Raw genomic sequence first — 23,804 nt, 5'->3', positions numbered from 1 at the left:
CTACTATTGTATGAATTAATCATATATGGAAGCTCATTAGTATGAAAAATGGGGTTTTCTTAGAAAATGGTGTCGATCCTGAAGAGTCAGGTTATATAGGATCAGGAAAAAAAAAAAAGAAAAAAGAGAGAAAATTCAGCGCATCTTTATATAGATCTTTTGAGTGCTATATCTGAGAATAGTTTCAGAGAGGAAATAAATCCCACAAAGAATAGGTCTGGAAAGTATTAACAGAAAATATTGTCAAGCTACCATAATTTTGCCATTTACTCAAAGAGCCTAAAGAGTGTGCAGCACTTCAGTGTCATCAGCATATTGTTAAAGGCACTTTAAAAGGTACAAAATACACTGTTAGTTTGTGTAGATACCTAAAAAAAGCCCTCTACAACAATAGAGAATGAGAGAGACCAGGGGAGCGTGAGGAATTCAGAAGTTAATGAAATTAATTAAATTAAGAAAGACAAAATCTCAGCAGCAAGTTGCAAATATCTCAAAAAACCACAGAAAGGATTAGAACCAAGTGTGGTCACTATTCACATATGAATCATGGGAAATAAACACAACATTCAGGGTTTCTATATTTTTCCTTAAAAAATGCTAAGGATGAGTGGAATAGGGAAAAGAATTGCATGCAAAATGGAATCACCTTATGATTCAAATGTAACGCCATCAGGATTTAGGCACACAGACCAATATAGACTGAGAACTAGTAATCAAAATAATTTTGTTTTTTTTATCTAAAGACAGAATGTGACGGTAATATTTGAATTCAAATGCCACTGGCTTCTGTTCCTTATATGAATTCACCACCTATCTCTTTTTTTTTTTTTTCTAAATACTTTTTAAACATATGGCACTACATCAAAAAGTCATTAAATCCCTCTGTTTGGACCATTTATGAGATGTGCATATCTGACACCTAAAGTTAACACTGCACGTTGAGAATCCTGAATCAATTTCTTGCTTCCACTGCTCTTACAACAGTGAACGTGACTGGAACATTTGATTTTCCCTCATTAATCAGTATAAGGAATAATAATATTCTTTGCTCACTGCGAACACACATCTGCTGAACTCTCATTTTGTGACACAGCCATGTGATTGGAGAGAGGAAACACAGCCTTACCTATGAAATATGCTAGCAAGATGGCAAGCAGGACTGCAGCAGCAATTGCAGATAAAGCAGCACATTTCCAGCTACAGTACTTGGAGGGTTTTTTCAGCTTGAATGCATTCCTGGAGAATGTATTTCTAGGTAACAGCCTGGGAGGTGGAGTGTAAACTGTTCCTGAGGTCAGCGGGTAACCAGGGGAAGAACTGCTGAACAGTGGAGTAGTTCCAGAAGATGTCTTAAACAAGAAATGCCTGAAAAACATAAAATGGAACAGAGTTGAAAATGGCAAGTCCTGTAGTTAAGAGAGAACATCTCCTACTCCTGCACCATTCCAGCTGTCACAGCCTGGTAAATTCAACCAAAAAGGATTTTGTAAAAGAAATAGAGAAATGAAATTTCTCCTCTTTTTTTGCTACCAGATCCTAACAACTGGCACTAAAACACAGTGTCAGGATATCTTTCTTAATCTTTTCTGTAATTAGATGCCACTTGACCACATACCAGCTAAAACACCAGCATGACCCATGTCTGGAAGTTCCCTCTGGAATCCACCACTCAAAAAATGTCTTAAGAAAACCACACTGAGTCTCATTTACACTCTTGGCAAAAGCTCCCAGGCAAAACCACTGAGAACATAATGAGCAAAACCCATAGTCCTGTAGGAAAAGATCTTGCCAGAATTAGAATTAACCATGATTTTGTGCTTTAACAGTACACAGGTTTGGTTTGAACAGCTAAGACAATTACCAACAGCACAGGACTCAGCAGATAAAACCAGGATTTCAGCTGCCCATACATTGGTTAGGGAGAAAATAATAGAATACAGTCAAATGAATCTCATAAAATGCTGTCAACATATTCCAGACAGAGGAAATGGAGAAAGCAAACTGGAAGACTGATTTCTTTACATTAACGTCTCACAGTTAGGAAGAACTGACTACAAACAGTTCCCCGTAAACAATAAAAACAGAAGCACAGAATAAATGCTGTGGTCTTACAGAAAGTCACTGGGTTTAGGACAGAGAGCTCTGAAGACTTGCTCCATACCCTCTCCCTTCACAGCTCTGAAAAACAAGTGCTTCTTGGAATCAAACAGAATGAAGACACTCAGTAATCTCCAAAATCAAAATCACAGCCTAAAATAACCCAGGTCTGACTTCCAATGTAAAATATGTTGAACATTTTTATTCAGATACAATCCAGCATGTCACTCTCAAACCACCTGTTAGAGCTTTAAAATCCATGTCACTCACTGACAACAACAATTTGGAATTTGGAGGCTGAAATGTGTTTCCCAAGTCTGCTTTCCAGCCCACCATCATGAATGTGCCTACTGTCAAGCATAGATTAGTGTATACCTATTCTACAGAATAGCAAAAGTGATTTTAAAGGCATTTTTTTGGAATATTTGTTTCGAAATAAAACCCGGAGCATAAGAGATTGCACAGAACTTGCATACAGGTATAAGACAGTAATAGGAAGGCTGGCTAGGCTCCCCAGATTTCTGATTAAATGTTTCCATTTGGAGAAAACCTCCGGAAATATGTTTTTGTGTTTTTTCTTTTTTAATGAATCAATTATAAACTCTATTAATGAACAAAAAAAAAATCACTTTGACATTGCATTTGTTATTGGTTTTTAAACTTCAAGTGGCCTTGTTCATCCCTTTCAACAGTGACCAAAATCTAGTTTGTTGTAGAAAATACACAAAAACCGTGGCAGTATCTATTCACTATCATAACTCTTTCTTTGTGCTTTGAAGAATTCCGATATGCAATCACAAACTCAGATGAATTCTAACCAGTTACTTCATAGAAACATTGGGGTTTTTTTAAAAAATAAAGCCTGCCTTCTTTTTTTCTTTATCAGTAAGGGATAGTAGAGGTTAGAATCCTTTTCTGCACACCATAGGTGATCTATGAAAAAAGCAATAAAGGCAAATGCTAAAAGAATTCCCTTTAGCCTTTTAAATTATGAAAAAACATCTTTCAGGTAAAAGAAAGCAAGAAATAAAGAAGTCTGAAAGTAACTGATGGGAAAACGATGTTGTGGGGCTGGTTGTGCCACACCAGATCTATTGACTCTTCTGCTCCTTCTGTCTGGGCAGAACCTGATTAATTGGTCAGCAGATGCAGGTTTGGTCCTTTCCAGCTGCTCCCCAGGGCTGGGAACACAAGATCACTTCCATGGTTGGATCCAGGGAGTGAAATGACACCGAGCATGAGGAGCAAGGGGGAGAGACCCAGTGAGACAAAGGCAGGCAGGAAAGCTCCTCTCTCATCCAGGATAATTCTGCCTCTGTCTCATCCCAGGACTCCTCCTCCTCTGAATCCTCAGGGCAGGAATGGCCCTCTCAGGTTTGGACAGAAGGGTCTACAACAGACAGTTCTCACCCTTTCCCTGCCCCAAAGCAGATCTTTCAGAACCAACCTCGAAATTGCAGTCCTTGGAACTGTCTTTATCTGAAAGGCCTTTAAACCCAGGAATTTTATGTCCTCTTTAGCTGAGAAGGCAGCTACAGCACCAACAGAAATTTTAATATAAAGCATTGTTAAAGTAAACTCAGATATATAATGAAACTCTGCTCCCATTAAAATTGAATTAATGAATATCCAGATATGCTTTAATAGAACATGTCAATCATATCCTGTTGCATGTGAGAAGACAAAAAAAGTAGAACAAAAAAGCAGCTCCACCGTGATCCACTTTGAGATACATAAAATATATAAAGAAAACCAAAACACTTATCCATGCAAACAGGATCTCTATGATATTGTTAAAACTAATCAGGACTTGGTAGAAGAAGAAAAAGCTGAGTGAAAAGGAGAAGATGTCATTCTCAAAGCAAAAAAGACAGAATGTCATTGGATAAACCCTGAATTTGTCACATTTTGTCCTACCCAGGCATTTCAAAAGCTGAATGTTCATTGTCTCAATACGAGGACACCTGACAAAGTGCAGCTATCAGACATCTCACCACCTGAAAGTACACAAGTTCTGCCTTCAAAAGTTAAAAAAGACATTTAACTAAGATGTGTTAAATGCCCCCCAGGACACTTTGGAAAACTGGCAGTGCATTCCAAAGCTGGGGGCCAGGTTAGCAAATGAACCCTAAATCCCAGCAAAGCACCCCAGAAATACTGGGAACACAATGGACAAAACACTTGGACCCCCAGAGTTGTAAATCTAGATTCAGCTAGTAATGGAAATAAATTGACTTGTCTCAACTCTATCCCTAAAGCCAATGATCTATAGCCATATTTTTATGTGAGATTTGACATGCTCTGGTACAACCAATTGTCTGTGGGCTGAAGCTGCACAGAGAGAACATGAGCATTTATCAACATTAATTACAGCCTCACAGTGGTAAGGCTGGGAGCATTTTACAATGCCTGCTTATGAAAAGAAATGATCTGATTTGTACCAGTTCACTTAATTTCAAATACACTCCATATAAGAATTAAAAAATTGTATTCTCTGTCTTACCTGTTCACCTATCAAACAAATTATGAAAAACACATTTTCTACCTCACAATTAAACATTAGCAATTTGAATTAGACTGGGACTAATTTTCCATTTTGAAAACATGGGAATAAATTTGCTAAGTCTCAGCCCAGTCTCCCTTATTTCTGTGGATCAATAAGACAATTCCACACTGAAAAATTCACAAAATATGGTTGCCAGCCTATGATGATTCTGTTATTTCAGTGAGCTTGAAAAGCTGTGGAAGGAGCTTGGGTGCTGCCCACAGAATAGGAGTTTATTCTGTAGCTCAGTCTGTGCTCTGTTCTTCTCTCCCAGGCTCTGGCTGCAGAATTTGGGATTCTCCAGACTCAGGACACTCCAGAATTCAGAATTCTCCCCCTCTGTTTCCAGCCCTGATGCTGTGGGGTCACTCCAAAGGTGACATCTGGGAAAGTTGAGCTTTCCAGGGGACATTTGAGCACTGCCCTGTGCACTAATGGCAAAAGCTCTATTTTGCTTTCTTCATTAATTCAGAGCTCTCCCTAGCATGTGCTGCTTTCCCACAGGTCAAAAGGACCTCTGGTGTTCAGGGAATAGTGGTCTGACAGAGACTGTATTAACTTCCATATTCTTTGAGAGAACAATCAGCTTTTCCCTCCCTCCTTTCCGGACAGATTGTCATGGCAGCACACTGCAAGAATGACTGGAGGAAAAAAAAAATTGGTTTTGCGATGAAAAACTGTAATAGAAAGAAAGAAAAAGACATTTTCTAACATAAATTGCTTTTTTCCCTCCTCATACTGTCCTAAACTTATTCTGTAGGAAAAAAGAAAAGAAAGACATAGGGAGAATTGTAATGCTTAAATTGTCTTTTTTATATTTTATAGGGTTTTTAATAGTAATTAATAAATAGAAAAGCTACAGGTCAAGAGAATGGTAACAGCTCAATTTAGTTGTTCTAGGACTTAAAAATATCTTCAAGCTGTGGTAAAATCACATCTGTCTATCATTTTATTGGACATTTATTCTTAGCAGAAAACAATGGGCTATAGAACATAATACACTGGCTTTCATTGTGATTAAAAAGAAACCCTTCTGCAGTTTTCAAAGTCTTCCAAAAAAGTAGCCATGAGTCATTTTATGTCAGTGGAACCCTCAAAGTGGCTGCCAAATTCAGACAGTGAAGTTTTATGGAACATTTCTGACTTCCAAACAAAAAGAAACCAAGCCTGAAGAAAACCATGAGCTGTTCTTATGCCTGTTATGGAAAAATGAACTCTGAGGGGTAGACTGGTGCAAGCTTTGGTTACCCGTGTCTCAGTTTTTCCCCAAATGAGATTTATTTGTATGTTCTCTCAGCTTTTTGCAGAAAACATGGGACCACCAGCCACATTTCCACAGCTGAGGGCTGATGTGGCAAAACTGCACACAAGTTTCTACCCTGGAACTCTAAAGCCATCAATAAAGCCTAACAAGTGTTATCTATTTGTATTTAAATGGTCAAGTTACAAGAAATTGACTCAATCATGTCAAATCCACAGACTAAACTCAGTAAAACAGTTTTTTCAGTGGAAAGATGTTTCAAATACACATCTGTATAACCCACTGGGCATTTTCCACACCTGTGTTTTGTGCACCCCACACCCAAATAAATGCCTGTGGAAACAGAGGACAGTTCTTATTATACCATTTCAGTGATTTTCAGCCTGCTGAAGATACTGATACAGAACTAAGGAAGAGTAATAGTAAATAAAGGAATTTGCTACACTGAAGAGTAATTCAGGATGAAACCTCAGTATGACTGCTGCCACACTTGTACCCACTGCCACCTCCTGACCCTTGCAGCAGCACCCAGAGCAGCTCCAGCTCCTTAAAACTCTTGCTGATTCCTTAAGGTTGGGTTCTCCACACCCCAGGCAAAGTGCTCTAAGGACTGCAGAGAGCAGAGCAGTGTCACAGGCTGCTGAGAGCACCAGGCTGGCTTGTCACCACTGCCACCCTCCAACAAAGGCACAGCTGGACATGTGAAGCACAGTAATTGAACACTGCCTGACAGCTGGGCAGGGTGCTGGACAGAAAGGCAGGTGCCAACCTTTGGGCACCTTGGTCTGTCATTTCACGAAACAAAAGCAAGCAGGCATTGCTCACAAAGGCACAGAGGCAGAACACCTGCACTGTGTGATTGCTCTGTGTGGGCACCTCTCCACAGGACACCTGCTCTTCATCTGCAAGCTGAGATCCTCTTGGAAACACTTTTATCAACTTCTCTTCTCCCTAATTCCACTGTGAGCTGAGCCCTGGAGCATTCTCTGGGGGTTCTCACCACGTGCTCCCAGCTCTGGATTGTCCCCACAGCCCTGCCCCGTCCCAGGTGCTCAGAGGCTGCTGAGCTGTGAGAGAGGTGGAAAATATAGAGAGATATATCTATACAAAATATATAGACTGCTGAACTGGGGATCACAAGCAGCTCAAGAATTTTGAGATGGAGAACACCAACTTGGAAAGGTATAAAATTTAGAAGGGGAGCTTGCACATGGCAGCTGAGCAGCTCCAGGGGCACCCATCACCCTCCTGACTGGTGGCTCTGTGGTCCAAAAGATTCCAGGTACTCTGCAAGAGGTGTGAGCCCACTCACCCAGCCTGTCTGCCTGAATTCTACTCAGCTTTTGTGGGAGTTAGCCAGTCAATAGCCAGCTTTGCCTTTTAAATTGATGAATCTTCTTCTTGCACTACTGTTTATTCCCCAGGAACAGAGCAATCAAACTGCTGGTTAATGCTTAGTAAAGATTAACAGGCACCGCTACAGACATAAACACAAAAAAATCAGAGTCTATGCATGTGTATGTACATGAAATTATAGCAGGATCAGTCAGCAGATCCAGGAACATTTAGGAGTTCTGAATCAACTCAGCTGCAAGAAGTTTCTCTTCTTAATCAGAAAACCTTGTGTCTTTTTTTGCCATAGGTTCTGAGTAGTTGTTGCATAGTGCCAAGGGATGAAGTGCAATAATGCCTCCATTTGTTATTCCAGTGGTGAGGATTATGATAACAGTGTTTTGCATTTCAATGGGTCCATGCAGTTTTAACTTTCTACATCAATTAATGAACATCATTTCAAAACACTTCTATTTTAAAAGGCATACATGTAAGCTCTCCACTATCTCTTCACTCAACTACTCACTTAACAAGAAAAAAAAGAAAAAGTACTAACAGTGCTACTTCAATTCTATAAGTAATAGAACAGAATAATAAAACTCAGAGAAATTTATCAGTCAACACATAAGCTTAAATAAAGAGGAACTAAAATCACATAATTCTAGACTTTTCTTCATAAAGACCCTAAACATGCCTGTCTATTCCTGTGCAGTCACTCACATTGCCTGTTCACTCTGCACAACCCAGAAGTTAAAAATGCAAACGACAAGATCATGAAAACATGCAATTATCTGCAATCAGTAAAAACTTCTCTGAGCTTATGTGTACGTGAGTGGGAGTACATCCAGATCGATTTTCTGAATCATCATTATGTATCCTGCTTTTGTAGTGTTCCCTTCCCCCTTTTCTCCCTCCTATTCATGCCTATATTTCATTTGTTATGAAAATGATACTCCAGCAGCCTGCTAAAAATGACCTTTTTCCAGTGCTTTTGGTATCCTCCAAGTACATGGCCCAAATGTGTTTAAAGTCCTTGGAGATGCTTCTGACTGTGCTTTCCTTGACTCTTTAAAGTGCTTTTGATTTTTAGACAGGCCCAGAATCCATCTATGCAGATTCCAATTATTTGCAAAGTCCCCACAACCTTTCTGCAACCTTCACCTGCAGGAATGAGAGAATGAAGGAGTCAGTTCTTGCCCCAGCCTTCAGTCTCAGAGATAGAACCTGCTCTAGCATGTGAACCTGTAGCTGCAAGTAAATGGTAAGACAAAGTCACAAAAGACAAAGCAAAATTAGAGTGAGGACTAGTTTCACTGCTCCAAGTAGTTGTTTGTCATGCCCAATATATCCTAGGAAATCACATTAACAAAAGGAAAGGAAATTTTGTTTCACTGTTCTGTTCCAGAACATTTTGCATCATGTACAAAGATATCAAAATATTGAGACATCATTGAAAATAGGCAGACAATTGCAGAGAGCAGTTGTAGCTTGGAACTTCAACACATTCAGAAACTTCAAGTTTATATATTCAGTTCAGAAGTTCTGCAGCTGATCTTGACACCCAAACGTGGTACAAAATGTGAATGTGGTATTAAGGACATATCAGATATTTAATTTCTTTCTTAAAAAATTAATATTGCTTTCTCCCACTGTTAAATCCCTCTCCTCAGTGCCCTATTCTTGGCTTTTTTGCCCTGACTGCCACAGGCTGTGCCCAGGCTCTGAGCACCGTGTCCATTCTGCACTGCAATGAGCTGGAGCACTGGGTGCAGATGTTTCCCAGCTGTGCTACCCCACAGTTTTGAGTTCAAGCTCTGCATGGTGCACACTGGGATCAGCTCACGTTGCTGCTCCATCCCCTGTGCTCTCACTGCTGTCCTCAGGCTCACCTGAGTGACTGTGCTGGAATCAGACTGGCAAAGTAACAAACACAGCTTGAACCCCAGGACAAGGCAAATATTTTGAAGAGTTCTTTCAAGGTTCATAGCAATTCTTTTCATGTTAAATTTTTGGATTCCTCAATCTTTAAACTGAACTTGGCACAAATGACCTCAGGTTTGGACCATTGGTCTTATACTACAGTCCACAAGATCTAAAGAAACCTATTTCATAATCACCACAAGGGTGGCCATCATCCTTTCTCCTGAAACACAGAAGAAACACTAGGATATTACAGTATTCCTTAAAGCCTAGCATCACATCCTCGTGAGCAAGCACAAAGAAATTACAGACATAGATATAAAATTATCTTTGCAGCTGAAAGATTTGGACCGAAAATATTTCAAATTACAAGGCTAATTATGAGAACTGAAGAATAAGAGTAATTTCTATTTACTTCTACCCTTTTTTTCTTCTGAATTAAGTATTATTAGTTATAATGGTAACAATTATTTTCACATCAATATAAAGTACTGAAAGAGGCATTAATAAACCAGGCCATCTCAGTGAAACATCCATCTGTGGAAGCTCCTCTGCTCCCCTCCCTCACCAGTCATCCCAGTGCCCATGTGGGGCTCTCATCCCAGGGGATTCCTGCTGTGTGAGGAGCCACAGGAGCCTCCCCTGCAAAGCCATCCCTTCCTCCCTGTGCCCTCAAAGCATTCCCAGCTTTACAGCAGTGCTCTGCCCCTCTGGCTGTCAGGAGGGAAGGGCACCCACCCTGGGATGCTCAAAGGCTGTATTTTCACCACACATCCCCCTGGAAAGCAATGATTAAAGTAGCAATAAAGGAACACCTCTCAACTGGAGAAGGTAGAAACCAGCACTTTGTTAGGAGGAGGAGGAGGAGATGCTTTGAAACACACTGCAAGAGGACAATAAAAGTTAAAGAGCATTAAACAGCAGCTCTGAGCCTAAAGGTAAAGCAGCTAAATACTGCAGAAATGAACCATAAAAATAGCACCATAAAAATGCTACAGCCATGCATTACTGTGTCCTTACTTAGAGATATTTCAACCCTTCCATTACAGGCCCTTATTTCAAAGAAAACAGAGTGATTATGCAGCCAGCCTGGGAGCCTGGTGCAGCCATAAAGCAGGGAAGGGAAGGCACAGCCCCTCTTTGTTTACCTGAAGCAGGAACAACCACCCCAAAATCAAGCACACATCACTGGAAATGTTCCAGGCCAGGTTAGCCAGGGCTTTGAGGAGCTTGAACAAGTGGAAGTTGTCCTTACCCATCGTGATCCTTAAGCTCTTTCCAACCCAAACCATTCTACAACTCTAAATAAGCACAATTAGGAACTCTGCACAGGCATGTTGCAAACTCAGAACTCCACTAGAAGCAATGAGCTGCTGCAATACAGATAAATGTAATTATGTAACAAATACAGCACCACAAAGGATCCACAACGATTTGGGCACAGTTGCCTGAAAAGGCCACATGAAAACATGTGCAAGCAGTAAAAGCTTCCTTTAGATCACAAAGTAAATAAACCAAATGTGATTAACAACCTCCAGTCAATACTGAAAGAAGAGATAGAGAAAGGATATATTTGGAAAATGGGATGTCTCCAAACAGTCTGAATTTAGCCCAAACTGCCTAAGACAGCAAAGGAACAAAGGGAAGGTTAAAACATTCTTACCAGAAAAAAAAAAAAAGAAGAAAAAAAACAACATGCAGACGTGTGTTGTATTATTCAATGGTTTCAGCACTTGGTAGTGTTAGATAAAGAGACATCTGGAATCTAAATTGTGATCTGAGTTTTGTAGTGCTGACACAAAGCATTCCCTTCAGACAGCTCAGGTGCCACCTTTTGTTTCATAATCACTAACGTGACCACTTGCACATCATTGTCAGTAGAGAGCAGAATCTACTGAAGGTAACTGAAAGATGAAAACTGAGAGTTATGAAACCCTCTCTTGATAAAGCAGGTGCTCTCAGTTCTGGCTTTGCCTCCTGAGTGCTCCTCTGCTGAGATTAATAAACAGATAACAAGGTAAAAAAATTAGAGTTGTGCACTGTGAAGGGGCAGCATGAGAGGGGTCAATGTTGTGCAACAAGATAAAGCTTTAAAGTAAATGCTGAAGTAAAAAGCTACCAAAAATATACCTTATTTTTTTGTGGCTATTGGTATCAATGTAGATGAAACACCAGTTTTATGGGGGAAGAATTACAGGCTAATTCTGAAAGTCTCAATGATTTCACAAGCATCAGTTTCAGTCATTTTTGAGTTAATATTCTTGTGATGAAACTTGTCATCAGGCCCTGTCAGGTGTGTAATTTCAGAGAAGAACTAAAATCGATCCTGAAGCAGCTCTGGAATAGTTTTGGAAGACAGCAATTCTGCCAGGACATTTTCTAATAGCTTAATGCTTGCCTGTGACAAACCTGTCTTCCAAAAAGCCCCAATTAACTGTCGGGCATCCTGCAAGCTCCAAAAATAACAGTATTCACAAAGTAACCTTTGTCATGTACACACACACTCCCAGAGGCTGCAGGATAAGAAAAAAAGAGAAGAACCAAAGTCAGTAAAGGCATTCACAGTCACCTCTGGCTGGGAATAGGTACAAAATCAGACAGTAAAAAATCCCAGCCAGACAAATGCCCACTGTTGTGGCTCAGGGATGCCAGGATGATGGCAGAGAATCCTTTTGTGGATATACCAAGGAATTCCCTCCAGGTAAAGTGATTGGTAAATTGGGACAGTCTTGAGCCTTCAGAAATGATATATTTCAGATACTGTTGTACCCAAGAACAATTCCATACAGGAAAAGGCAGACCAGGCACAGCACACTCTACACCAGAATTAACAGTAGGTACTAACACTGGGCAATGAACCACACTGCAAGAACTAATCTGGCTGAAAAGGACCATCACTTCTACCTTGTAATTCTTACCAATAAATAACAAATTCAGGATGTCCAAATTAAGTTCTATAAAGTAGCAGAGGCTCTCACAGAAGCAGCAGTTCAGAGTTAAGGGGTTTTGGGGATTTTTTTTTTTTTTTTTTTTTTTAATTTGGCCAAAGTTAGCTCCAAACCTTCAGTGAGCAAGAATCCCTTTCCTTCCCTTTTCTGGCCATCTCAGTTTTGGATAACCTGAATTTGCTTTCCACTTCTTCATGGCACCCGTGTTCCCATTTTAGCAGAGCAGGACAAAGTGAGGGCAGCTCCCTGTGCACACCCCAGCCCAGGAGAGACTCCCTGCCCCTTCCAGGCTCATTTCCTCCCCATGGATCTGTAACCCACCACTGATTAACCCCGGAGTAACACCAGCCTCGGTGCTGTCAGCTCCAGCCCCAGCTCCTCCCAGAGCTCCAACCCAGAGGAGCAGTCTTTAATCAAGTGTTGGAGGGGCTGGGCTTGGTCTGCAACTCCCCAAGATGCTGGGGTCTCCTTCCTTGGGGTGTGACCCAGCAGAGCCCCATGAAAGCCCTCGGAGGCTGCAAACCAAACACAACATCCCAGAAGCTGGTGTGCAACCAAGCAGCTGAAGCCCTGGCAGGAGCCAGCTCCTAGCAGCCCAGCTCCTCCACCTGCTCCTGTGTTTGCCACTCTCTGGGCAAGCAACACCACCCTGCTCTTCCAAGCACTTTATTCAGCACCACAATGGCTAATTTTAAATTCTGAGAGATCAGCTCTGCCAACTCTGCTATTTAAAGTGCAAGTTAAATATGTTTGACATTCCATACCCCAAATGACAACAAACCAGAATATTTAGACCAGCAGCATGTCAGGCATTTATTTATTTATTTCTCTGTCAGGCCTAAGTGCTGCACCTTTTCATTTATATGCTGCTGTTTGCCCCACAGGCATCAAGCTGTTAACATGTACAGAAGAGATTAAAATGAACTTGCATGCTGGATGAGGTATAAATTAAAATTATAGTACTGTCAGTCATGAATCTCGGATTGTTTCTCAAAGTCTCCCAAAATGCATAATGTCAAGTGAGCCTCTGTTTGTTGCTTCAGGAAACGCAAAATGTATAATTTTTCAGCAGCACAGCCAATATGAATTCTAAGTTGTCCCTGAGCCTGAGATATAAATATGCTGTATTAATAGCATGAATTGTGTATGCAAGGAAGGTCCAAGTCAATAAAAGGCTTTAAAATGGGATGTGAGCAGTGATATTCACTGTGCACCTTCCAGTGCAAAGCAGATTGGGGCTGCTGGCTGTTCTAATGCCACTCACTCCCCATGCTGCATCAGAAAAACCACCCCTGACACAGAGGACACCAAAAACAACTCCCAGCAAACCAAGGGTGCTCTCTGTGTGCTTTGGAGGACCACCAGTGTCATCTCCCAGGGTGTCCATGCCCACCACCTATTGTCAATGCATGGCAAGCTCTGTGGCAGGGAAGAGTGATGCATCTGAGTCCATGGTGTCAGAAGGCTAATTTATTACTTTATTATACTATATTATATTAAAGAATATTATACTATACTAAAGAACACATAATACTATACTACTATACTATGCAGAATACTATAATACTATACTATACTAAAGAATACAGAAAAGATACTGAGGGCTAAAAAGATAATAATGAAAACTCGTGACTCTTTCTAGAGTCCTGACACAGCTTGGCCCTGATTGGCCAATGAGTCAGAACAACTCACAGCAGAATCCAATGGAACAATCACCTGTGGGTAAACAATCCCCAAACACATTCCACATGAGCACAACACAGGAGAAGCAAATGAGATAAGAATTGTTTTCCTTTTCTCGCTGCCTTTCAGCTTCCCAGGAGAAAAGCCCTGGGTGAAGGGACCATGTTCAGAGAAAGTGCACGCCCCGAGCACCCACCTGGTCTCGAGGGGCACGTTGCTGTTGAGCACCCAGCTGTCCTGGAGCTGCACGGACTCGGGCGTGGTGGCCAGGTCGTTGGGCGCCGGCGCGGGCGCGTGGATCTGGTTGCGGCGGTTGGTGAGCGAGTTCCTGTTGAGGGAGTTGGCAGAGGAATGGTGATGGGACAGGGAATGGTTGTGAGGAGGAGGGAGAGGCGGCCTCAGCGTCGATTGGCTGTGATGGTTTGAAGGGCCTAAAACAGAAAAAGAGAAACAAATCACAAATGTGTGTGGTGGCACCGCTCTCCTCGGCATTTTCTAGGGGTCACTGCCTGGGAAAAGAGACTGGGCCTCTTGGACCTGTGGGCATCAAAGGGTGGGCAAATCAGAGCAGTGATTATTGGAGATCAGCAACACAAAACAGTGCTTCCAGCCTGCACAGCCGGCATGTTGACAAGGACTCTATTTAAATTTTAAAATACTTCTTCATGGATTCTCCCTGGAGAAAGAGCCCTCAGTGGAGCAGCCAGGACAGCAGCCTAGCTGGACCATTCCCTACATCTACCAGGAGGAAATTTACCTCCTCTGTTTCTATCAGGGACTTGGAGCAGATGAGCTTTAATGGATTAAAAATAGCCTTTGAGAATATGGTCTGTAGGCCCCTATAAAACTTAATCAGAGAAATCAATCTCCTTTAATTCACTGTATTTTACCAATCAGCTTCAAATGAACAGGATTTGTGCCAGCACAAGAAGATTAAACTCCAAATATGAAAGGAGAGCAGCAAGGCAGTGATAGTATCTTTCATGTTATTCCATGTGATCAGGATTTGGCCTGTATTTTTCTATTTAGTAATGCCACAAACACACAGCAAGATCTGGAAATTATGCAATTCTTTCAGACTCTTTCATTGAAAAATGACAGATGATATTTTTAGGGATAAAGAAGGATATAAACTTTTCTCATTCTTTGAATACTGATATGTTTGCATTGATAATGAAAAATATTTTTTTCTAATCATTAAGACAAATGTATTAAAATAACAGCACATGAAAAGAAAATATGATAAGCAGGTGTCATTCTAACATTGTCACTTTTCTAAACATAAACGTACACTGGTAAATAAGTTCATGTGCAATTCCACACATTACAATAATTTATGTCTAATAAAAACAGCAAAACAGCAAAAAAGAATAAAGAAAACAAACACTATAATGAACTGTATGCTTTAGACATTGTATCAAGTTGTTTTCTAGTGAACATTAATCAGAAATACTAGAGAAATGATAATTCTAATGATGCGTGTTTGTTTTTAGAAACTGAAGCAAAGTACTTCATTGTACTTAATGAATCAAATAATAAAAAGAAAACATCACAAAACATCATTTGCAGCAAGACTGATCTTTGTCACATGAAACAAAGAAGTCTAGAAAAGCTGCTGAACTGAGTAATTACTGTAAGTTAATGAAGGCCAATATTTATTAAAAAAAAACCAAAATAGACACAAAGTGACATCCAACCCCAAACCCCAGAGCAGCAGGAGGATGTTTCCCCAGCACGGAGCCCTGAGCTGCAGCAGCTCTTGGGGACATGGTTGGGGTGACCTGCCAGGGCTGGGCTAAGGGTCACACTCGAGGATCTCAGAAGGTTTTCCAGGCTGACCCAGGGTTGTACAGCAGCCCAGGGGCAGCTCTGTGCTGGCACTGCTCTGCCAGGGCAGGGAGAGGCAGGGAAACAGCCTCTCCCAACAGCAGCAGGTTTGGAGAGGGGCTGCTCATGTGCAGCATTTCTGACGGAAGCACAGGCTGCTGAGGAACAGAGCCAGGTGTCCTGGGGCTTACACAAGGCAAGTATAACTTCTCCTCTGACAAGAAACTTTAAAAAATGAATTATAATAAATTCTGCATCCTCCCCATGTTGCCTTAAATCTACACAGCAGTTTCTTTATCTTTTTGGAATGTCTGTTGCCAGAACGCGCGCCCTGTGGGAATGTCAGCTGCATGAAATACAAAGTCACCTTTTATGAACACATCCTAAATTTTAAGGCCATCATATGTGCAGCTCTCCTCACTCTCCTTGGCTATGTCTTATCTAAGCATAAAAGAGACTGTTTAGCCAATAAAGTTTGATGTTTAAAACCCCCATTTGGACCTCCAAGAACATCAAATCAGTAATCTGTACTAGGTCCTGTGCCATTCCACAACAGCATGCAGAGCAAGACACAGCAGGAAGAAAATGTGTTTGGACAATATCCACATGCACAGAAGCTTAAGTGGAATTACTCTCCTAGTCTGTGTTCTGACTTTAAACAAAGCATGCTTGGATTTCAATAAGTGAATATTTATGAGTGATAAAATACAAATATGTGCCCTTGTGTTAATAGTTACTTCAAAAGATTCATGTGCATCATGTTTTCTCAACTTACTTTAGATGCAGATTTTCCTTCTCAAGGATAAGTACAAAAAAGTCATTCCCACATAAACAAAACAGTTTTGCTCTGAGAGCCACAGTAGCACCAGTTAAATAAAGACTCAATCTTGTCACCACAATACCATGGAGGCTGCGCTTAAAAGTGAGCCAAGTGCACATCAATGAGAATGAACAGCATTTCTGTAAGACTAAAAAAGAGCTGAAATCAAATTACCACAGATTATTTAATCTGCCTCAAGATTCAGCTCCCACACAGTAAATGTAGGACACTTTGCAAAATGAGCTGTGCAGAGGTAACCGAACACACATTGCAGCTGCAAAAACTCTGAAATCTGCTGCAAGACAAATGTAGCATTTAATATAGAAAAATAAACAAATACTAACCAATATTAACATCATATAAATATTATATAGCTTCTATTAAAATGTATAAAAGCTTATATATATAAAAAGTACTAACTAGGGACATGCACACACTTGTGTATATATGAGAGAGATAAAAGCTTAACGTGCTGCTTCTTCATAAACCTGTTCAAATGAATCAAAAGCAGGAGACAACACTGTTCAACTTGCCAGGGATATAAAACTGGATTCACATCTGAACATCTGAGCACTTCTCTGAGAGCATCTTTGCCTAAATTAAAACTTCACCAGCAGTACCTGCAAATCTGCTGAGCTCTGAAGTCCAGAGGAGGAAATCACTTGTCCCATAATAAAGGATCCAAAGGGATTGGCCCCATGGATCCCATGGCATGACATGTTCTGGCTCCTGGAAATTGGCTTTGATTTGGAAGCTTAAACACAATGATTGTTTTGATGGAGTACATCTGGCTTTTTACATCAGGAAATGGATTTTATTTTTGGTATAGCAGTAGCCAGTATTGGTCTGGGGGACAATACTGAGGAAATGATGCTTTTTCTCATTTATAAGCTGAATTAGTCATTTCACCAGGATACACTAGTCTTTTAAAACCATAGAGAAAATCAAAGACCTGGAAATCTGAAATACTGGTACTCTCCACACTTAGGCTTTTAAATATTTTCAAATTTCTCATTTAAATTCACAAACAGACAACATATCTAATTCCAATCAATTTTAGTACACATTGATTGGGCTGAGCATTTCCAAAAAATCACGGCCTGGTGTCCACATAATCAACATGTCATTCTTCAAGAGATCTTACTGCAGTCAAGGATATCAGCAACACTTGTTTCAAATTAGAAGTTGAGTGAGGGTAAATTGTGTTGCAATTAAGTAATCTGAGAATACAAAGTCTGATCTGGGTAGCTTTGAAGCAATCATAAGCTACCCAATTGACTTAGTAGGGTTTAATCAGAACAAAAATACTAAAATCAAATCAAATAAATAAAATTTGCTCAGTTCATTCTTTAATCTGGTGAAACATTTAATAGCAGTGCTTTTGTGGCACAGCCTGGCAGCCCCAGGGGTCACAGAGAGTCCCTGGATGTCCCAGAGTTACAGGTACATCAGTGATGGCTGAAAGCTCCTGAGCACACACTCCCAAACATCACAATCCAAATGCTGACTAAAATACAAAAGAAAATTCAGATCTGCTTTAACATGATCAAATAGCTTTTCATAGCTCTTCCCAGGCTTTGGTACACTCAACTCATGCACTAAATCCAAGCAACAAAATGATCTGAGGAGAACAAGTTGATTCCCACCTCACAAATGAAATACAAAGCAGGAAAGGCAGCATCCTTAATCTCAGCAAAGCAATTGCTTCCCTGCATCCCAGTTCTTTGTCAACACTACCTCAAAAAGTAATGGAGATTGTATCTTAGTTGTGCTGAATTATCCTCTGTGACATTATTAAATGCTAAAGAGCCATTACACCTCCTCATTCTTCCTTTTCACAAAAGAACTAAAAGGGAAATACCAAACATGTATTATTTTTCTGAAATGAACAATGACACAGCTATTTCCTTATGCTTTAAACAATGCAAATACTGGAAAAAAAAAACAAAACAAAACAAAACAACAACAACAAAAAAAAACCCAGAACTGTAGCTGATGAATTGAAAGAAAATCATTAAAAAGCCCACAGACAACCCTTGTCAGGCAGCATTAGAAACCTTGCCTGCAGCACTGCTGGCTCTTTATTCAAATCCCACTGCCGCTCTGTTTTCCCAAGGAAACCACATCATCCCACCACAGTGAGTAAGGGCTGTTTCACAGAACCACAGGGCCCAGCCAAATCCATCTCCCAAGGCAGCTCCCCTCGCTGTGAGTCAGGGAGAGCAGGAGTGTGGCAGTGCCACAGGAGCTGCTGTGCCCAGCCCCATCCTCGGGCACACTGGCAGGGTGGCACCAGGGCTCCTGCCCAGCATCACAGGCTGGGCTTTGTGCTCTCTCTGCTCCAGTTCTCCTGTTTGTTTGCTTCCATCTCTGCATTGTTTTGTGCTAGGCCATAGCTAAATGGCAGCTCAATGTTTTGAAAATGTTTTCAACACATGCTGTACAGAAGAAAGTTATCTCACTCCTAACCATGGATACCATTACCTCTCTCTCTTGTTGTTTGAAACCCAAGACATTTGCCAGGTGTCCCTTCTTTTGTCTGCCTGATTTTTTTTACACTCTTTGAGGCAAGAATAGGTTGAATGACTGGCTGTCATCCCAGACTGTACATTTCAAACTGAAAATTCAGTAAATGTGTGATATGAAACAGTAAGTCACTTATCAGTGTCTGCCAGTGCATTGCAGCCATGGCCCCAGCACAATATCACAGTACAAAATTAAATGTTGCTCTGACAAAAAAAAATAAACAAAAACAAACACAAAAACCCCAAACCAACCAAAAAAAAACCCAAACAAAGTAAAAACACCCCAGTGCTCGCCCACAATATCCAGTGCACAGTCACACAAGCAAAAGCAAAACTGGACCCTTCAGCAGGAGTCAAACCTAAGGGATTACAGTCCCACAACCACCTCTCTCAAGTGAGGGTCACCTGCAAAAAGGTCCAAACTCACTGCTCTACAGAACAGTATTCCCTGAGACACCATGTACTAATTATATTTGTTGAAATAATCACTTAAATATTCATTATCACACTGCCTGAGGTGCATGGGCTGCATGAAATAATGTCTGGTCAGTGGCAAATCACTTCAATAATAAGGTTTATGCAGACTCAATGTCCTGTGATACTTTACATATGTATATGTGTGTATGTTATACATATATGAAAGGTAGGCACACTATTTCAAATTTTGAAAGAGAAGTTGAAGTTTTCTTCTTTCTAACTGAAAAAGAATCATCCCTCATCTTTTTCAATCTATCTTTTAATTTAGTTTCCAAATACTGATATAAATATGAAACATATTTCAGAGAGTTTAAGGATGTATTTATCTTCAGCTCAGGTACATGAGCACTATTCACACTATTGTTTGAAGAAGGCACTGATGTAAGAAGAACTAAAAAGAAAAGCAGGCAGTTCTATTTCCAAGCAATGAAGCTCATTATTACTGTCATCATTACTATGGAACATTTTAGTGCAGAAAGGTAAATGTTGTTCTCTAGGCTTGGCTCTGCAGAATGGGAAAGAGCTGGACCCTATCTAAAGACTCAGAAAAATTCTTGCCTGAGCTCAAACAATTTGAAGCACTGGGAATCACACCAAAGTGAAAATGAAGACACAGATTTTGCTGAACAACAGACAGAAATTTCTGAACAGAAATATTCAGGCCAGCAGTGGAACCTGGTAACATTTTCCTGATAGAATTACGGCCTGAAAGCTGCTGCTTCTCTGACTGGCCTATGGGGGACCCCAAAAATTGTCATGGTGACATAAGAATGACTGTACCATAATTTCCAATTCATTGTGAGTCCTGGTCTGGTGCAATAGAAAGTCATCCCTGAAGCTGTTACAGCAGCACTGAGGATCTTGCATCACCCACTGAGCTGGAACTCTTTTGGTTTCCAAGGGGCAAAAGAAATGCCAGCCACAGGTGGTTTAATGCAATGCACGACCTTGATTATTTCAGAAGTGTCACAGAAGGTATTACACAGCGTCCAAAACACTCTTTTTTTGTTAAACCAAATCTCCTAAAAAATTTACACCAGAAAGAGTCTCTCAAAATAAATTTCTCAAGTAATTATGTCAGAAAGAAGATCTACTAGGAAACAGCTTTTTAATAAATCAGCTTCTAGGTGCTGCAGCTCTTTGAGAGAAGGAATGGTCTATCAGCAGAGTAATGATTTGGAATCTTTCTGCTGTTTGAAGGATCTGTAAGGTCAAGTTGCACCACTGAGAAGTTTGGCAGCTGAACTACGACTGAAACGAAATATATTGAACCAGGCTTTCAGCATCACGTAATTCCTCTGTTTCTGAGGCAGTATTATCTCTTCCCAGCAGCACTAAATTTTTCAACTTCTGAATTTTTTTTCCTTATTCCATCTTATACAACTGCCTTAGGACAATTCACCATAATGCACAGTGCACACCAATCTAGATTTTTTTTTTCAGTTCAACAGCAGGATCAACAAAAATATAATATTTTTGTTGTCTAAAAGGATAAAACCCCAAAAAGTTCTATCTTGCAACAATGCTCTTCAATAGGTTTTCAGGGTTTAACCATTTTTCCCAAAAATACTTAGAAATATAACCCCTTTGGCCCTCAAAAAGCATGAAAATAATAATTAAAAACAGTTTTACTTTTAGGGCTGAACCAACTGATAATCAACTGATGGAAATAAACACTGATATATAAGCATCATTAACATGAAGGCTCACTGACATATACCAGCAAATAGAGGGTTCCTGGAGGAGCTACCTGGGAGAATTCAATTTCATAGCTCCTGGGAAGCCAGTTATTTACTACCTGGACCATCTGTTTCTCTACATGTACAACAGGTAAAAATAATTTGTGTGGAATATATGGAAAAAGGAAGAGGAAAAAAATGCATAATTCTAGAGTAAAGAAAAGCAAATATAATGCAATGTACATGTTGCCCTGGATCAGGCTTTTCAATGGGTTATTTCTCTTTTTAAAAGCAGGCAAGATACAAGGAAGTACAAGACAGAAACAAGGATTTGTCTGCCTCCAGGGTACTGCAAGCTGCAATACTACATGACTGGCATTTCTTTCACAGGCAGTGAGATTTCATTTGAATTCTTTATTGGTTGTTATTGGACTAAAGAAGGAAAGTCACAAACCGTTCAGATAAGAAGTCGTGTTTAAGTTTCCTGACTTTCCAAGGCATCAGAGATGTTATCTTCAGCTACAACAAGATTCTGTTACTCAGGTGAAACCATGGTTTAATGAATAAAATACAAAAAAGTGTTTCATTGTAAAGTAAATTAATTGTAATTAATTTGTAATTAATGGTGAAGTGCTGTATGAAAGGCCTCACACAATTTATCACTCAGACGAGGCATCCATGGAGCTTGTGGTGGCCAGCAATTCTCTCAGGAGCACTGCAGCAAATACTTCCCTAACACTGCATTTACCATGGAAAAATCTCCTGCAAACTAGAAATTCACTCTGCAGCACAGCAGAAACAGCCCACTGAAAACTTGTCTAGGTAGAAAAATCAAATGTTGTCTTCTCTAAATAGCATTACTAACATCTTGCAGAGACTCAATCCTTACCAAGACATTGAACCTCCTTGCAATTCTCTATTAAGGGAGCTTGAAGAGACTCTCAGAACAGGGCTATTGTGGTACTCACATACTCTTGGAACAGAGGGACACATAATTCTCTCTCCCAGGATTTTTCCTGGGGAAGGCAGTGAGAAAGCTCAGAGAGAGGAAAACAATTCTTATCTCTACTTGCTGCTCCTGTTTGGCACATGTGGAATGTGTTATGGAGATTGTTTAATGAAGAGTGATTTGTTAATTAGACACTAGTGATGGTTGTTTGGACTGATTGACCAATTAGGTCAAAGATGTGTTGTGACTGCCTGGTAAGGGGTCACAGGTTTTTCTCTAGTACTTTAATAGTATAGTTTAGTACTAGCATGTAATTGAACTTAATGTAATATAGTAGAGTTATAGTATAGTGTATATATATTAATAATAATATATTATATTAATAGTAATATTAATAAAGCAACTGTTCAGCCTGCTGAATCATGGAGTCAGAGCACATTATTCCCTGGCTGCAAACTGTCCTGCATTGATAGGTTATGGATCTTTTCCGTTTTTAAAAAAAAATAAATAAGGCACATCTAATTGCTTACAAATAGTGAAACAGGAAACACCATCACTTCCCATCACTTCTCATTTCCTGGGGCTGTGCTGCTGCTGCTCCCCAGCCTGTGTCCCACAGCAGAATGCAGTGCAGTGTGCTCTGGGCTGCCACTCCAGATCTGCCCTGCTCTCTCCCCTCTCCAGCATGGGAAGGCAATCCAATTCCCAGCCTAGAGAGGCTGTGTAATCATCCTGGCAGGTACCAACCACTGGAGTGCTCCCACATGACCAGAACAAACAGGAGGCAGGGAACTGAAATGCCTTTCAGCACTGCTGCTTGTTCCCAGTGTGGAGGGGAGAGGGAGCAGCACAGCCCTGCCCATCACTGCACTGAGCACATCTCTGACAGCACAGCCTCACCCCAGCTCCACAGCCCTGGCTCATCTCAAGGCCATGGCTTTATTTTTCTGAGCACAGCAATACAAAGTAAAAGCCACAAAAATATGGTATTAATTGAGAAAGGAGGAAACAGATTCCACTTCCTACTTAAGGTGTAAAAAGCAGCTATCAAAATTGCATTTTATACTGTTTCTTCCTTCAGAATGTCTGAGGCTGCCACAGAACTGAGTGGTGTTTAACACTGTGAAAAGAAAGTGAAAAAACCACTCACTCTAGCACAGCAGAAAGGAAAGAGCCCACAAGTGACATACACCTCTCAAGTGCCATGCTGTATTGATAATCATGACAGTGACAACTAAAGAAGAATTTATAAAATGGGAAAAGAGGATGACCACAATATTTTATCCAACTAAAGACATGGGAGACTAGAGAGTTATTAAAAATCAAGATGTCAATTTGGGTAAAACCTCTGTGACTCTGCAAAAATTGCTAGCAGCTTTTTCTAATGGTGTGAAACAAACAAAATCTCTGCTTTACCCTAAGTGTGGATTGCAGGAATTCCTTGGACAGAAAAGGTTCAGGGCAGGTAAAGCCATAATATGATAGATGAATTTCAGCAAACCCACAGACCAAGGAAGAAAAGCTTTTGACACTGAAGTTGGCTTTTGAAATCAAGGCAGAGGAGGAAAGATGAGCATTCTGCAGCTACTCAGACAATTTGACTTCTTTGAGATAGGGGGCAAGGAAAGAGTCAGAAGAAGAGAGGGGACAAAGACACAAAACAAAGGTGTCCAAAGAGCTTTTACAGAAGCTTCTCCCACAGAGAAATGATGCTTTTGACAATTTTGGGTGATACATATAA

General features: G+C 40.5%; 1 protein-coding gene across 6 annotated transcripts in view; it reads right to left on the bottom strand.

The window, feature by feature from the left end:
• The window catches only part of TENM2 (teneurin transmembrane protein 2), a 675,237-nt gene that overhangs the window by 163,704 nt on the left and 487,729 nt on the right, over positions 1-23,804 (bottom strand). For all 6 annotated transcript variants that reach the window (XM_064724588.1, XM_064724589.1, XM_064724590.1 and 3 more), the window contains 2 exons: positions 13,983-14,217; positions 1,127-1,365 (listed from right to left, as the gene is read on the bottom strand). In XM_064724588.1, the coding sequence (XP_064580658.1) occupies positions 1,127-1,365; positions 13,983-14,217 (474 nt within the window). The remainder of the gene's footprint in view (positions 1-1,126; positions 1,366-13,982; positions 14,218-23,804) is intronic.

The sequence above is a fragment of the Zonotrichia leucophrys genome, chromosome 13 (assembly GCF_028769735.1).
Source record: "Zonotrichia leucophrys gambelii isolate GWCS_2022_RI chromosome 13, RI_Zleu_2.0, whole genome shotgun sequence".
Taxonomy (NCBI): Eukaryota; Metazoa; Chordata; class Aves; order Passeriformes; family Passerellidae; genus Zonotrichia; species Zonotrichia leucophrys.
The sequence above is the reverse complement of the archived record's forward strand: the minus strand, read 5'-3'. Positions and strand labels throughout refer to the sequence as shown.